The 17,830-nt window shown below is 40.3% G+C and overlaps 1 protein-coding gene across 2 annotated transcripts in view; it reads right to left on the bottom strand.

Annotated features, from left to right (window-relative positions):
- Positions 1 to 17,830, bottom strand: part of LOC108249366 (multiple epidermal growth factor-like domains protein 11) — a 254,217-nt gene that overhangs the window by 83,553 nt on the left and 152,834 nt on the right. For both annotated transcript variants that reach the window (XM_037979947.1, XM_037979948.1), the window contains exons 7-8: positions 11,694 to 11,814; positions 584 to 720 (exon numbers count right to left, since the gene is read on the bottom strand). In XM_037979947.1, the coding sequence (XP_037835875.1) occupies positions 584 to 720; positions 11,694 to 11,814 (258 nt within the window). The remainder of the gene's footprint in view (positions 1 to 583; positions 721 to 11,693; positions 11,815 to 17,830) is intronic.

Here is a 17,830-nt window from a genome sequence, read left to right as displayed (position 1 = left end):
ATAGGAAACACCTGGAACTAGAAAAAAAAGTGTAATTTAGGGTAAAAGAATTTCAAGCCAGAAATGTGTAGAACCTAATTCCAAATCAGCCTTGACTGTTGGATTTTATACACAATTACAGACATTTCATTAAAACCTCAGAAAACTGTGCAGACTTTAAAAAAATACAGAATATCTTTAGTTGGATTAATTTATTCTCGTGTACCTATAACCTGGTTTGCTAAATGTAGAAAATATATAAAAACCTGGAACTACTTAAGCTGTTAACAAGGTTAGAACTATTTTAATAATACCAGTGTAAAAAAACAAAACAGAATTAAAACTACAAACATGGTAACAGGTTAAAAACCCTCTTTGACTTTATTACAGACATGATTTCCCATATTTACTCTTTTACTGACTCTCTTTGTGTTTTACCTTTTCTCTTTCACTGTATTACCGTAACTCTCTATTACAAGACATTGCAGGTGTGCTCATATTCATCTCTGTTCGCCAACTTCTGTTAATATTTGCTCTACGACAAAGTAATAAGGTGAGGGATTTCATAAAGTTTCATATAATCTTGGGATTCCACGTGTTGTACCTCTCTCCAATGTAGCCAGCCGTGCACTGACACTGACCGCTGATGTGGTCACACAGGCCTCCATTACGACACGTGCACTCCTGGGAACAGTTAATGCCGAACCATCCAAACGGGCACGGCTGAGCACACACTGGACCCTGAGGTAATGGTAGGGGTTTGTATATGTGAAGGGGAGATGGGGTGGGTGGGACAATCAAGCAGGTGAGTAAGACAGAGCTCACAAGTTAGATGAGAAATATCAACCAGAAGTCTCAAATTACATCAAAACATTCCTGCCTCATTATCCTTAAAATTTAAAATCATTTTCTACATTACTACCAACAAAGTCCAGTTTTAATGATCAAGACAATTACATGACAATTTGAAATTTAAATACATCTAAGTTCAAAACAAACAAATAGTATATTACACAGTGTGATTATTTACTTAACAAAAACTAAACCAAAATCCAGAAACTGTGAGTGAAAAACTGCATCCAGCCCCTGATCCAGAAGCTTATAGAACGTCTTTTAGCAGCAAGAACTCTAAGTGTTTTTTGTAGGACTGTATCATTCTCTCACATGGTTGTGGAAAAACTTTGCCCCACTTTTTATTCTGGACTTTGACTGAACCATTGCAGAACCTAAATTTTTTTAACTTTTTGAACCATGCTGTTGTAGATTAGCTGCTGTGTTTGAGATCATTGTTCTGTTGTATCATGACTCAGTTTAGTCCGAGCTTCAGCTGTCAGACAGATGGTCTCACATCTGAGAGGAGTTCATGATCGACTCAATGACTGCAAGGAGCCCAAACCATCAGCCCTCCACCACCGTGCTGACAGATATGAGGTGTCTGTGCTGATGTGCTGTCTTTGTGGGTAAACATCTGTACTTTGGTCTCATTTTGTTCCAGTACTCTTGTGGTTCATTTAAATGAAATTTAGATTTTCTTTGACTGGTGTTTGTATAGTCTGTTTAGAGACTCATGCCAAGATTTAATCTGCCTGCTGAAGCTTGGAACTCCTTCACAGATGTCTTGGAGGCCTCTCTCCAACTCCTGAGGATGTTTAGGGTCTTGGAAATCCTTTTGTATCCATCCCCTGACTTCTCATTTTCAATAGTATTTTCTCTGAGTGAAAAAAGGACAGTTTTTTTTTAAAGGGGGTGAATATTTATGCAACTACCTTCTTTTGTTTTTCTCTCTCTGCTCCTGGTGGATGGCGGACGTGTTTCTTTTCTATCTGCTGCTCTGTTTCCTGAACTGCCCCCCGCCTCTCTGCCCTGCTCTCTTTTCTGAGCCTCTCCTTTGCATATTCTCCAAAATTGATAAATTATGGGTCTGGTCAGCTGGTCTCTCAATGCAATTGATCAAATTTTCTCGACGGGTAGTCAGGGCGAGAGAGAGCCCACCTGCCCAGATGGGACATTTTTTGCTGGATACACAATGGATTCCTGGAGGAAATGGAATATTGTTTGTCTGACGATTTTGTCTCTGAAAGACGTGGTCATATTTGGGTTTTTGATAACAGGATTTCTGCTGTTTGGATTAGGCAGTTACCTGACTTATCGTCAAGTTCGTTAGATGGGTTCGGCAATCAACAATCAAACTGTGTGGTTACGGGAGCTGAATCGCAAGTTGGATACAATCCTTTTACAGGACCGCAGACTGAATTGCGTTTCTGGAACTCATAATATGGGTTACATCTTGAGGAAGTTGCTTAATCAAATCAGGCGGAATGGTCCTGGAATTTCGCTGTTTGGATTCGCCATTGAGAAGTATCAGCAAGACTTTTTAAGGCAAACGGAAAACACGTCGGCCTGACCCAAAACAATTATTGTTTGTGAATCTGGCTCCCTTCGCTGGCCTTGGTCAGCTATCTTCAATTCTCCCTGGATTTTATGTAAACAAGAGGCTCTGACCCCTCTGCCTAAGGACATCTGTGGATCTGCTCTGGGCTGGCTGATAAACTTTCCATCACATTATCAAAGACAATGGCCTCTGTGACGTGATTCATGGACTTCTCTACAAACACACACGCACGCACACACACATACTCACACAACACACACCACATCGTCTTCCAGCGTCTCTACAAACACACACGCACGCTTTCCGCTGTCTCTGAGTCATCTCTGTCATCCCACTTCCTCCCTCCCCTCCTTCATTACCTTAGTCTAATTATCTTCATAATTCCTATGTTCATGGACCTATCTGCAAACACACACACACACCACACACCACACCGTCTTCTCACTGCCCATACATACAAATACACACACTTACGCACACTTTCCGCTGCTTCTCTCATATCTCCCACTCCCCCCCTCCTCCTTCTCTCTTTTCTCTTAGTAATTACTACATCGGCTGTTTTAGTTAGCCCTGGTACCATTTAGAAATTCGGTACTGTTTAGTTTAGCTTTATCTTCCTGTACACTTAGTTTAGTTCTGTACATTTAGTCATGCTTAGATCTGTTTAGTTTAGCTTAGCTTATTTAGACAATTAGTTATCATTGTATCTTGTACCTGTCTGTAATTTTGTTCATTATCATGTTATGTAACTCTGTCTGTAATTTTGTTCTTGTGTTGTAAAGCACTTTGAGTCGCCTTGTGGTGAAAAGTGCTATATAAATAAATGTACCTACCTACCTACCTACCTACCTACCTACCAATGTTGGCTGTTTAGCTGGCATTTTTGGTACTATGTTTTATGTTAGCCTATTTAGCCTTACTGTACATTTAGCTTAGTTTAATTTATCTTAGCTCATTTTTTAGATATTGTTAAATTGTTAGATTGTTAAATTTCTAATTGTTGTTTAGTTCAGCTTTCACTTTATCATGATTTCATTTAAATTATTTTAGCTACTATTCTGACTGTCTCAGCTCATGTTTAGATATGTTTAGTTTCATGATTTTTTTTTAGATTATCTTATATTTCATTTAGATTATACATGATTGATGTTTTTACTTCTGTATCTCTATATTTGATTTTGATGTTTTTATGATGTTTGATATGATGTTTTTATCTGTATTTGATTCTGTACCTGATTGTTGTTTCTGTGTTGTAAAGCACTTTGAATTGCCTTGTTGCAGAAATGTGCTATATAAATAAATTTCACTTCACTTTTCATCAAATATTTTCATTTAATTGGTGTAACCTAATTGGTGTTACTCTGTAAAAATGTAGTTTCACATACTAGTACACAAGCACTCTTTTTACAGTTTTTGTTTCTACTGGATTATGTTTGAGGCATTGTTTGTCTTTCAACACATCTTGGTTTTAGTTGCATGTTGTTGCTCAACAAAAAATATTTAGAAACATAAATCATAAGAATTAGTTAGTTACTTTAAATGAAACAAAAAACAAACAAAACAAAAACAAATCCATAAGTAAAACTCTAGATCTCTGTTAGTTAATCATTTGATATCTGATCATCATATTGATTTATTTTGTCTTACAGAAACCTGGCTACAACAGGAGGATGTTTTCATGTTCCTAGAACAACAGGTGGAGGTGGAGGAGCAGCTGCTATTTTTCAGTCAGGATTATTGAATGATGCTAAACCAATTATTAGTAATAATTCCTTTGAGTCCTTGACCCTCAGTCTTTCTCATCCAAAATGGAAATCAGAACTTTTACTTGTTGTTATATATTGTCCAACAGGAGCTTATTCTAAGTCATAATAGGCCCATCTACCACCAAGACTGCCACACTTAAGTCAAAGTCAGGAGAGATCATCACTGACCAGGGAAAGCATCAAATATTTTCATTTACAGTGCTGGGTTGAGCACTATCTTGAGCTGTATGAAACCCCAGAGTCACAGACACCACCCTCTCTTCATTCCAAAACTATCTGTCATGCATGAGCTTGTTCTATCACTCACCATAGAAGAGCTCAGTAAAGCCTGCCTCGCTAGGAATGACAGTATCCCACTCGAGGTACTGAAAAGCGGGGAACCTGGACTGCTTTAACCCCTGCATGAACTCTTCTGTCTCTGCTGGGAACAAGGGCACATCCCATAGGACATGCAAGTCATAAACACTGTCATTTTATACAAAAACAAAGGTAATCATAGCAACTGTAACTATTATCAGGGTATCTCCCTCCTCAACATTGTAAGAAAGACACTTGCTTGTGTTGTCCTGGCATGTCTGCCGTCCCTAGCCTCCTGGGTTTATTCAGAATCCCAGTGTGACTTTTGAACAGGCTGGTCAACAGTGGACATGATCTTCTCACTGCACAAGCTGCAAAAGAACTGCCAAGAGCAGCAGATGCCACTCTCCATTGCCTTTATCAATCTTATAAAGATATTTGACCTCTTTAGCTGGAGGAGCAGACTCTTCAGGCTACTGCAGAAGATTGGCTGCCCGCCACAACTCCTTGCAGTTGCCGTTTTGTTCCATGAAGATATGAACAGTATGGTTTGCTTCAACAATGCAACCTTTGAGCTCTTCTCAATCAGCAGGCGAGTAAAACAAGGCTGTGTCCTTGAACCAGTGTTTTTTGGCATCTTCTTCTCCATGCTCCTCCACTATACATTTAAGGATTGCAGTGAGGGTGTGTACATTCACACCAGAGCTTATGGCAAGTTCTACAACCATTCGTGAGTTGCTCTTTGCCGACGATGCTGGCTTGACATCACACACTGAAGATGTCCTGCAGCAGCTTGTCAGTCACCTTTCCCACACCTGCAAGGAGTTTGGACAGACCATCAGTCTGAAGAAGACAAACATCATTGTGCAGGGTACAGATGTTCCTCTAAACTTCAGCATAGATAGGACTAGCCTGAAAGTTGTGTAGAGCTTTATGCACCTTGGGTCCACTGTCTCCAGCTCACTATTCAGTGATGCAGAGGTGAACAAAAAGATAGCTAAGACAGCAGCAATTATGGCCAGACAAAGCCATAGAGTGTGGTACAGTTCTAGCCTCACTGAGAAGACCAAGCTGTGCGTCTACCAGGCCTGCATCTTTAAAAGTCTTCTTTACAACACGGAAGCATCGACCACCTATGTGAGACATGAGGTGAGACTGAACAGCTTCCAACTGAGGTGACTCAGGCGCATCCTGCACATCCAGTGGCAAGATCAGATGCCTAACACAAAGTTCTTGGAATGTGGGTCGGTGGGCTGAATACTTCGAAGACCTCCTTAATCCTACCAGCACGTCTTCCATTCAGGAGGCAGAGCCTGGGGACTTTGGGTTGGGCTCTTTCATCTCCAGTGCTGAGGTCACCGAGGTGGTTAAAAAGCTCCTTGGTGGCAAGGCTCCGGGGGTGGATGAGATTCACCCGGAGTTCCTTAAGGCTCTGGATGTTGTAGGGTTGTGTTGGTTAACGTGACTCTGCAGTATTGCGTGGACATCGGGGGCAGTTCCTCTGGATTGGCAGACTGGGGTGGTGGTCCCCTTATTCAAAAAGGGAGATCGGAGGGTGTGTTCCAACTACAGAGGGATCACACTCTTAAGCCTCCCTGATAAGGTCTATTCGAGGGTTCTGGAGGGAGGGTCCGTCGGATTGTCCAACCTCGGATTCAGGAAGAGCAGTGTGGTTTTCGTCCTGGCCGTGGAACACTGGACCAGCTCTATACCCTTAGCAGGGTCCTTGAGGGTGCATGGGAGTTCGCCCAACCTGTCTACATGTGTTTTGTGGACTTGGAGAAGGCGCTTGACCATGTCCCTCGGGGAATCCTGTAGAGGGTACTCCAGGAGTATGGGGTACCAGGCCCTTTGATATGGGCTGTTAGGTCCCTATATGACCGGTGTCAGAGCTTGGTCCGCATTGCCGGCAGTAAGTCGAACTCGTTTCCGGTGAGAGTTGGACTCCGCCAAGGTTGCCCTTTGTCACCGATTCTGTTCATAACGTTTATGGACAGAATTTCTAGGCACAGCCAAGGTGTTAATGCTGGCCTTAGGATCGCATCTCTGCTTTTTGCAGATGATGTGGTCCTATTGGTTTCATCAGACCATGATCTACAGTGGTGACCGAAGAACGAGATCGCGAATACAAGCGGCTGAAATGAGTTTCCTTCGCAGGGTGTCTGGGCTCTCCCTTAGAGATAGGGTGAGAAGCTCGGTCATCCGGGAGGGACTCAGAGTAGAGCTGCTGCTCCTCCACGTCGAGAGGAGCCAGTTGAGGTGGCTCGGGCATCTGGTGAGGATGCCTCCTGGACGCCTCCCTGGTGAGGTGTTCCGGGCACGTCCCACTGGGAGGAGGCCCAGAGGAAGACCTAGGACACACTGGAGGGATGTCTGGAGACGCCTTGGCTGGAGACGCCTTGGCTGGAGACGCCTTGGCTGGAGACGCCTTGGCTGGAGACGCCTTGGGATTCCCCCGGAGGAGCTGGCCCAAGTGGCTGGGGAGAGGGAAGTCTGGGTCTCCCTGCTTAGGCTGTTGCCCCCGCGACGCGACCCCGGATAAGCGGAAGAGAATGGATGTATGGATGTATGGATGGATAAAAGATGCTAAGTTAATTGAATTGATAGAAGTAAAAACATCGATGTGGTGTAATGCTAAGAGGTACCAAAAAAAATGCCTGCTAACAGCCAATTATATATAATATGATAACTAATTGTACAGTAACTAAACTAAGTGTACAGGAAGGCTAAATAAGCTAAAACATGGCAATGCTAAAACTAACGGTACTGAACTATCGAAAAGTACCGCAGGCCCGCTATACAGCCGAAGTATAAATTACTAACTAAGATAATGAAAGAGGGAGGGAGGGAGAGGGGGAAAAAAAAGTTATATAGCAGAGAGAGTAAATGGAGTAAATGTATGCGTGTGTGTGTGTGTGTGTTTCCAGATGGTAGGAGGCAGTGTAATGCATTTGTGTGTGTGTGTGTGTGTTTGCAGAAAAGTCCATGAATCACATTCACAGATGTTTACAGGCAAGAGGGCAACGAGCTTCTGTTGACATAAATTCCAGGGAGAATTGGTAAGACTTTGACCTTCAAGGCCACATCGGGAAGCCAAATGTAGATAATAACAGAGTTGTTTTGGAACAGGCTGACTTTGTTTTGAGTCTGCCTTGAAGTCTTTGCTGGTACATTCTTGAATCCAATAAGCCGAATTTCAGCTCCAATCTGTTGTTCCGAAACGAGCAGCTTCTCCATGATTTTAACCTTTTCCATATTCTGAGTCCAGAAATTGCATTTAGTCCAGAGGCCATTGTCTTTGATGATGGAATATCAGCCAGTTCGGAGTAGTTTGCAATTTCGTTCCTGTTTACAGTCTGAGTCCTGGTCGATCCGTGAACCCATCAACGAACTTGACGATAATCCAGGTAACTGCCTGGTCCAAACAGCAGAAATGGCACGAAGAGACAGAGAGAAGAATACGTCCGCTTTCCACCAGGGCAAAAAAAAAAAGAGATGCTATACCTAGACTAATGAAAAGTCCTATCTCTGTTGAGCCATGTATTCCTATAATTCTAAGTAGTGATGATTTCATGACATTCTTTATAAATAAAATTATTTCAGTTCGGGAGAAAATTCACACCATCCCTACCATTGCTTCTGATTCCCTGTCAGATGAGGCAGTTTTAGAAGTGTCACTAGAACCTGATTTGTGTTTGGACTGTTTTTGTCCTGTTGAGCTTTCTGAATTGTTAAAAATAATAGCTTCATCCAAACCATCAAGATGTTTGCTGGATCCCATCCCACCCAGGCTGTTCAAAGAGGTATTTCCCCTAATAAATGTTCCAATTTTGGATCTGCTTAATTTATCTCTAATGACTGGTTATGTACCACAGAGCTTTAAGGTTGCTGTAATTAAACTCAAACTTAAAAAACCCAATCTTGATTCAGGAGTTCTGGCCAATTATATGCCTATATCTAATCTCCAATTAATGTCAAAAATTCTTCAGAAAATAGTTGCAAATCAATTGTGTGGACATCTGAACAGGAATAATCTGAAGAGTTTCAGTCAGGGTTTAGAGCTTATCATTAAAGTGGAATACGGTAGTGGATTTTTACTCCTGTACCGTCCCATTCCCAAGGAAAACAATCGTGTCCTGTCCCATTCCTGGGCCAGAGTAAAAAAAAAAAATTCTTGTCCCATCCCACTTCCAGTAAAATGACTCCCGATCACATTCCTCTCCTATTCAGACTGACTCCTACTCCTGTACCACTCCCATTTTTTTTCCATTTAGTCTTTAGGAAATACATTGAATTTGATTTGATCTTCTCCCCGTTCTTTCTTAGACTGTAGTTTTATTTCAAAATATATTGCAACAGGAACAGTTTATCTGTGGTAAAATAGGAAGGCATTTATTGCCCTAATCCAAATAAAAAACCTTCACTAAAGGGCACAAAACATAAATAATATTTGGCCTATGATCTCTATAGCTTTTCTATGGAGGATCAGCTGCTAAGTCCTTGTTTCTAGCTTTTTTGGAGGTCAGTTGCAGTAAAAACAACAAAAAGAAAAACACTAGGAAACAGTACATGGGTCACACCATGTCTACCTTAGTTGAATGAACCCAAACATAACATATAATGTTTCATTTTATTAATTTATTGAGCAATTGTTTCTTTAAACTAATTATAGTTATTAAATACAATTAAAATCTTTTATATAATTTATTAAATACTAATATTAATCTTCTTGATCTTCTTGTTTCATATTTTCCTAACAGAGCAGGTTTACTTGTGGTTCCTAGAGATTCTTAAAGTACAGGGTCGGCCATTTATATGGATACACCTTAATAAAATGGGAATGGTTGGTGAAATTAACTTCCTGTTTGTGGCACATTAGTATATGGGAGGGGGGAAACTTTCCAAGATGGGTGGTGACCATGGTGGCCATTTTGAATTCGGCCATTTTAGATCCAACTTTTGTTTGTTCGATGGGAAGAGGGTCATGTGACACACCAAGCTTATTGGGAAATTCACAAGAAAAACAATGGTGTTCTTGGTTTTAATGTAACTTTATTCTTTCATGAGTTATTTACAAGTTTCTTACCACTTATAAAATGTGTTCAAACTGCTGCCCATTGTGTTGGATTGTCAATGCAACTCTCTCCTCAACTCTTCACACACTGATAGCAACACTGCAGGAGAAATGCTACCACAGGCTTCCAGTATCTGTAATTTCAGGTGCTGCACATCTCGTATCTTCACAGCAGAGACAATCACCTTTAGATGACCCCAAAAATAAAAGTCTAAGGGAGTCAGATCAGGAGACCTTGGGAGCCATTCAAATAGCCTACAACGACCAATCCACTTTCCAGGAAGTGGAAGTGGAAGAAGAGGGTTGCATTGACAATCCAACACAATGGGCAGCACTTTGAACACATTTCATAACTGGTGAGAAACTTGTAAATAACTCCTGAAAGAATAAAGTTACATTAAAACCAAGAACACCATTGTTTTTCTTGTGAAATTCCTAATAATTTTGATGTTTCACATGACCCTCTTCCCATTGAAAAAACAAAAGCTTGATCCAAAATGGCCAACTTCAAAATGGCCACCATGGTCACCACCCATCTTGAAAAGTAGCAGGGTAGCAGCCTAAGCAGCGACCTCAGCAGCTCTGTGGACGTCACACATCAGAGGGGGTCACAGAAAAAGCACCCGAGTGGTTTCTTCAATGTTAAGTAAAAAAAAAAAAAGTAAATTTTTTTTGTTGTTGTTGTTGAAAATTTTACAATAAGAATATGTTATGATTTTCTTTCAACTGATGTTGGCTTCAAAATACTTTTCAGTTCAGTTTTAAGACTTTCCTTTTGATAAATTTTCTAGTTAGGGTTGCCGTAGATATCCTGAGCTATCCCTTAATTATGCAGCTATAGACTGCTGGAGGACAATTTGACCACATTTCCGCACTCTGCTGCTGTCTTTACTTACTCTATTCTCCATGTTGGGATTTGTAAATATATATTTTTTTCATTCCCTAGAAACTATACCTGCACAAGTCATTCTGTGTTTGTTTTGTCCCCTGAAACCCTAGCCGGTCAAGGCAGATGGCCGCCCATCCTGCGCCTGGACGGTTCTCCTGGAGGGGTTTTCAGTTAAAGGGAGTTGTTCCTTTCCACCATCGCCAGTATGCTGCTCAGGATGGGAGACTGCGATGAAGTGAAGATTCAACACAATCTGATGGCTTCCTAGATAAAATATTTTTACTAATTGACTTTTATAATGCATGTGCATGTTTTTGTACAGTTCCCTGAGATGATTTTTGTTGTGAATTGGCACTATATAAATAAACTGAATTTAATCAAACTAAACTTTTCCTAATGGTCCTGTTATGACCTTTAACCTGGAATGGAGATGGAGCTCATTTCTCTGGTCTGACCTCAAGGTGAATTTACTGGGATGTGTACTCCTGGGAAGATTGGTAGCTGTCTTAAATGTTTCCTACTTGTTAATAATCTTTCTCTCTGTAGAATGATGGACTCCAAATAGTTTAGAAATGACATTTCCCAGACCCTTCCTAGATTGATGGTGTTTCTCTGAGGTCATTGCTGATGTCTTTCTGCTCTGGTATTGTGTTAATGCACTCTTGGATGCTCCAGAGAAGGAAACAGACAAAATTCCTGTTTTTCTAGAGCTGGTACCACTGATGATCAGTTAATCAATACATTTGATCAGCAGCTCCTGCTTGACTGAACCTCTTAAATTCTGTGGAAGCAGCAGGGCTGGATGCAGTTTGTTACTCACAGCTTCCATATTTTAGTTTAGTGTTTGTTAAATAAATAATACAGTGATATCTGTCATGTGTTGTTCCTCTATGGTTGAATTTCATTTATTTCAAGACAGCGAAAATCTGATGGTTTATACTGAATCCTGATGATAAAAATTAATATTTTATAATACAGCACGCTGTGCTTTGTATTATAAAATGTACTTTAAACAGTATGGCTCATTTTTGTCTTAGGTAATGTTTAGTGTTGTTGATTAAGTGATCTAATTATCTGTTTTTCCTTAAAATAACACATCCTTGCTGTCTCAGCACAGTTGACCGCCTTAGTTTAGTTAAATGAATATGCTTTAAAAATCTCAAAGTGTACGAATGTTTTTTTTCAGAGCAGGAACACATTTTGTTATAAATCTTCAATTCAGCACCAAATCTGAACCCCACCAGGCTGTTGCGTATGTAGTTTAATGTGGTTGTGTGTCTGTTGTGTAGGTGGTACCATCCAGCCGGCAGGACAGGAACACTCTCCAGTGATGTGATGGCACGTTCCTCTGTTCTGACAAGGACAGTGCTGCTTGCACAGAGAACCATGTTTACCAGAAGGACAAGGCTCCTCACAGCTGCAGAGACAGACACAGACAGCTTCATGTACAACATGCAAAACTTGTTCACCAGAAAAAACATTTGTTCTATCATTCCTGTTTACCTGCAGTCGTTACTAGGACCAGCATTTTTTACCCTGATTCCATATTGATTAAGACCATCAAAACGTCACTCATTAAACTGAAACATGACCCTAGTTTTCTGCTCACATTTATCAAACGTAACAACATCATATTTCAGAAATATAACAGCCCTGATGCAGCAAACAACGGTGCTGATTGTTGGATGTTCTGCAGTTTTCAGAAAAAACATTCTTAGTTTGTACGTTTTAAGACACTTTCAGAATCCTATTTATATTCTACAATGATAAAAAATACAATTCCTAATAATTATTTGATTAAAAGGTCTCTGTTTTTTTTTTTTTTTACTTTTTAAAGATAAACTGATGCTAGAGTACAACACTGTTATGGTTTTGTTGTATATAACATGTATCCAAAAATAACAACAGCATCACTTTTAATATGGTCCTCATAAACACTGCCATGATGTGTGTAAATAAATTTAAGTTGTGTATGAAGAGTGTACTTCCTATAAACTCTACTTCTGCTGACATTCCTGCTGGCTGTAGGTGGTCTAGATTCTCAGCCATTCAGGATATGGCAAATCATAAAAGTTTAAATACAAAGCAACTGAACTTAAAGACATTTCACTTACCATTCAGGGAGCTTTTTTAGTTTAAAACCAAAGAGTGTGGAGGTTCAAGCTTTAAACTGCATAAGATGCTCTGTTTATGCAGCTAAATCCACATGCAGATTAAACTCCCTCCTCTCCCTCCTGAGGGCTGTTAGGGTTTTTGTTTACTTGGTTCACAGAGGGATGGTTGGAAAGCATTATGAAGGAATGGAAGACCTGGATAGGAAGTAAAACGTCTTCTACTACAGACCAGAAGTCCAGTTATTTTGTTTTTAAGGTTTATGTAACATCATGTCTTGGTGCCAAAAAGCCTACAAATCGTGATAGTAATAACATAAATCAATCACAATTGAGTTATTCACTGTTTTCAAAGCAAATTAGTAAGAATAAAATGCATTTTTTTTAAATATAGAGAGCCTTTGGAGGACAGGCCTACATTAAAAGTAAGCTGCACTGCTATACATGGATTATTGAAACTATGAAAGGTATAATATGCTGCAGTTGAACTGAAGGTGACCCCTAAAGTGCTGATTTATACAGTTGTTGATTATTTTAAGAAATTAGATTGTTTTAAAGACATAAAAGACTGTACTAACAGGAACATGCAAATCAGAGTGTAGCTGCTTATTGTAGAACAGTATGGAGGAGTGTACTTTCCCCAAGAATCCAGCTCAGCTTTTCTCATTTTTTTTTCTGATCATCAAACATGTAAAGTAAATATAGCTGAAATAACAGCACAGACAGTTTTTTAATGTGTGCGACTGAAGGTTTTGCCAGATGATGTTGTGTTTAAGTAAAATTAATAATTTCATAAAATCAAACAGCATTATTATTACTGTGCTTTGAAAGTGACCGTGGTTCAACCTAAAGAGCCATTGTTCGTCAGTTTCAGATTGTTTTGCTTTCTGACAAAAAAACAGTAAATGATGTGAGTGAAAGCAGCTTTATTGAGAATTTAGTCATATTGATTGTCATCATATCAGCTCATGTTTGAGTTGGCCATTATGTTCTGCCAGTGCTGCCTTCATGCTGAGTTCAGGGTCCCATCATCACACTTTGGCAACTTTTGTCTGCGTGCTCAGCTGCCTTCTTCTCAACTGTTTTCTTTTACACTTTTTACATATTTCTCAATTTTTGACAAGGAAATTATTGTTATTATTATGAACTTTGACCCCTATTTAAAGTCAAGTTATGTAAAAATCATGCAAGAGCTAAAATTCCATTCTATTATATGGGAGACAGTAAACAGGGAGATTTATTGTTAGAACGGCCTTAGCAGCTGGAGGAAACAGGAGACGTGAGGCCGAGAAAGAGTGCAGACCCACTGGATGTTTTATTTTTTTCTTTGTATTCTTTCAATTATTCAAACCTCAGCATTTTAAGTGTAACATAATAAGTAATGAAACTCTTCATTACATTTCCTCACCCCTCTCCTTAAGTACACATGGTACCTGAACTTTCAGAAATCCTAGACAAACAGTCCGCAGCAGTATTGATTTTTCCAGCCTTGTAGTGGACTGTGAAGTTGTATGGTTGCAGGGCGAGGTACCATCCAGCAATCCATGCGTTCACATCCTTCATCCGATACAACTACTGGAGGGCACTGTGATCAGTTTCCAAAACGAAGTGTCGTCCCAGCAGGTAATATCTCAATGGTTCAATGGCCCACTTCATTGCTAGACATTCCTTCTCCACCATTGAATATCTGGTTTCTCGGTCCAGCAACTTGCGGCTTCATCACTCGATCCACTTCCTGCAACAAAACTGCTCCAAGACCCACTCCAAAAGCATCTGTTTGTAGTTTAAAAGACTTCTCAAAATCTGGTGTGTGGATTCTTCAGTCCATTGGATCCTATTATGTGAGATTTCTCCTCAGTCCACTTTTCTCTAGGTACTGAGGAAGATAAAACTATGGTCTGAAATCCCCCCGTATCCAGCAAGGCTGTCTCACGCTGGCCATTAACCAGAACTGGTACAGTATGAGCTACATTCTGAAAAACTTGTCTAGTTGGTCTGGGAATAGTGCAAAACAGAGATGGCTTAGACTGATTAGTAACTGGGCAGAAGTATTCAGTGTGACCCAATCCATCACATAAATAGCATCTTATGTCTCGCTCAAAAGAACAAAAAGGGGAATTCTTAACAGAATTAGGTGTATACTTACTAGAGGAAGTCTGCCTACCACTAGAAAATGCCCTATTCTCCAACTGACCACCACCTCATTCATCCCCAGTGGACTTACTTTTATGGGCAAAGTTGGTGGCCCGGCCAAAAGTACTGTGCTTCGTCTCTCGTCTTGCTGCCGTGAAGACCTCTGCCAGTTGTGCCGCCTTCTCTGCTGTTTTGGGGTCATGCTTCCAGTTCAGGGTTAACCAATCCCAGGAAATGTTCCAGGATCATTGTCTCTGAAATTTCTTTTACTGTTGCCTTATCTGGTTGAACCCACTTGGAAAACATGTCCTTGAGGTGCACATAAAGCTCTTGTGGAGTCTCCCCAGGAAGAAAGTCCAAAGAACGGAAATGTTGAAGATAGGTTTCAGCTGTAATCTCATACTTTTGCAATATGGCTGCCGTCACTTTGTCATAATCTTCTGAGTCTGCCGTATCCATTAAAACATAAGCACTTTGTGCCTTACCAGTCAATAAGGGAATGAGCCGGACAGCCCATTCATCTCTTGGCCATCAACAGACTTGAGCCATTGTTTGAGAAGTAGTCAAGAAATGTTCAATGTCATCATTAGGCAGAAGAGGATGCAGCTTAGGTTCTGTGCATGCTGAAATCCCTCTCAGGTCCGACATAAATGGTTGGTTGACTTACACCCTCACCTGGGTCATCAGTGTCATCTTGAGGCTGCACTGCACCAAGCTCTTGCTGCTCACCTTGATTCATTTCATTGACTTAAGTTGTATTTGGTGAAACTGGTGCTGCATACACTTCCATCTGTGCTCTTGACGGGAGGCCTCTTTTTCCATCTGTTGATCTCTTGCTGCTTGAGACCGAATGAGTGATTTAACCAAATCTGCAAGCTCCTCCATCTTCTCCTCAGGGTTGGTGGGTGCCACAGCCCCTTGGTCAGCAGATAGCTTTGCTCCATCATCAGACTCCATCTGTTGGTCGTACTTTCTTTTTTCTCTTTCTTTGGTCATCCTCAACTCCACTTTGTAACTCTGGCATCCTACTTCTGACACCACTTGTTAGGAAGGCCTGAACGGCTGGAGTAAACAGGAGACTTGAGGCAAAGAAAAGGCTGCAGACCCACTGGGTGTTTTATTCTCCAAAAACCCTGCTGGGAAGGTCATCATGGATCTCAGCAGTTCTCTGCATGAAGCTTATAATCCACTACCCCCTCCCATTAACAGACCTACCATAGACAGACAGGGTAAACAAAAAAATATAAATGCACTAACAATCTACAATAAATAACCAAAATATCCACATACTTTATTTAACAATCAACATCTATTACCAAGCAAATTTCTGAAAACATTCCTAAAAATATAAATAGTCAATATTAAACATCTAAAGTGCAGTGTTCACAATTATTCCCAATCTTTTTTTCACAGAAAATGTAATGCAAATTGTACAGTATGTGTGGTTAACTACTGTTTAAGCAGCAGGGCTGCACATTCACACACAAGATTCAACCTCAAGGTGATGAAGTGAACAAAATGCAGTCTTGTTCAAAATGTTGATGTTTTTCATTTTATTGATAAATGGAAATATATAAAATGTGTGGCATGTCATTTGTTAAAGTGAACCTTTGCAAAATAGCTACTTACTAAAAGCAAGGTATTTATACTAGCAGCAGAAAAATCAAATGATGAACAGCCAAAGGAAGTGGGCGCCCTGGGGATACGTAGATTAAAAATGTTAATAACACAACTGGTTGGGGATTTGAACCTGGGTCTCTGACATGACAGGTGGGGACACTCACCACTATACTAACAAGAAAATGTCTAAAAAACAAAAGAAAAAGCATACTGGAAGCCATTTATCCATGCCATCTCCACTGCTTTAGTCCTTCCTGTGTGTTAGTACTGTTAGAACATCATTAGGACGTTTTCGGTTTTTATATTCCTTAAAAGTATAGTCTCCTTAGATGATTTATTGGGGGGTACAATCTCTGTTTTTCTAAAATTGAGGAGGCCCGTACTCAGGAAATCGCCCGTTAAAATACTAAGTAACCTACTGTGAAAAATATCACTGTCTGCCATCAAAGAGCTGCCTAAACCTTGGCAGAAAAGATATTGTCAGAGTAACTGACTTAAATGTTCTCTCGTTAAGCAGGTGTGATGTGAGTTGTTTTACTGACGCTGCACTCCCACAGATATGTGGTGAATAAATACATACATAAATAAATACATATTTTTCTGTTCAGTCAACTTTAAAAACTCAGTTTTTTGAAGTCCATCTTTCTTTTCTTTGCACATTTTTAACGCCATAGCATTGTGAAATCACTTTTGTCTTTACTGCCTTAGTTTTTGATAACGACACTGACAGAGACCAAAGCTGCAACCTGCTTCAGCTGCTATGGTGGGTGAAAAGCAAGCCGAAGTGGGTATGGTGTAGGTGTAGGTGGGCGGTAAAATAATGTGCAGGGCCTAAAAAGCAGCTTTACAAGCCTTGCACTCAAAAATAAGCCTAAAATAATACCTTTTTTGTATATGAAGAAATGCCAGAAGACTTTGTGGAAGTAATGGATATACAACCATACCAGTATGAACCTGAACCGACGGCTGGATCTCCGGATTTAGATGAAAACTCTCCAGATTCGGATTCTGATGATCACCACGACCGACAAAACAACACGCATAACGGCCAAGCTGGGAACGTGGATCATTGTCATTACATCAGTACACAACACTGCATGTCAATAACACGGCAGGAGAGAACTAACGTTGCTAAGTCAACACTAACCCAATGCTATCTTGATACTAACTCGTTAAAAATGCGAGCACGCTTTAGAGTAACAAAGTAGCGTTCATGAACTTTCACACCAGAGTAAACTAATCAATAGCAGGACATTTGTTTAATCACACACAGATTGTCTATTTTTCATCAATAAAAAACTGCTCTGAATCACAAACTGATCTCAGGCTTTCAGCCTATAAGCAGCTCATACCTTTATGACAGGAGCACGTTCATACTTGAAGTAAAAGCTGCTCATTTTGTCTAGTTCTCTGTGGCAACATCCTCCTCTCCATTTGCCTTTCTTTTAAAATTAGAAATAGTTAGAACTGCTGCTGACAAAAGGTCCTTCTTTTTTGGTGTGAAGCCAGTCTGTGGCATTAACGAGGGTCAGATCTTGCGGAACTCCTTTTTGAAGTGGTCCAACCCAA

The sequence above is a fragment of the Kryptolebias marmoratus genome, linkage group LG15 (genome assembly GCF_001649575.2).
Source record: "Kryptolebias marmoratus isolate JLee-2015 linkage group LG15, ASM164957v2, whole genome shotgun sequence".
NCBI lineage: Eukaryota > Metazoa > Chordata > Actinopteri > Cyprinodontiformes > Rivulidae > Kryptolebias > Kryptolebias marmoratus.
This window is presented reverse-complemented; position numbering and strand designations above follow the sequence as displayed.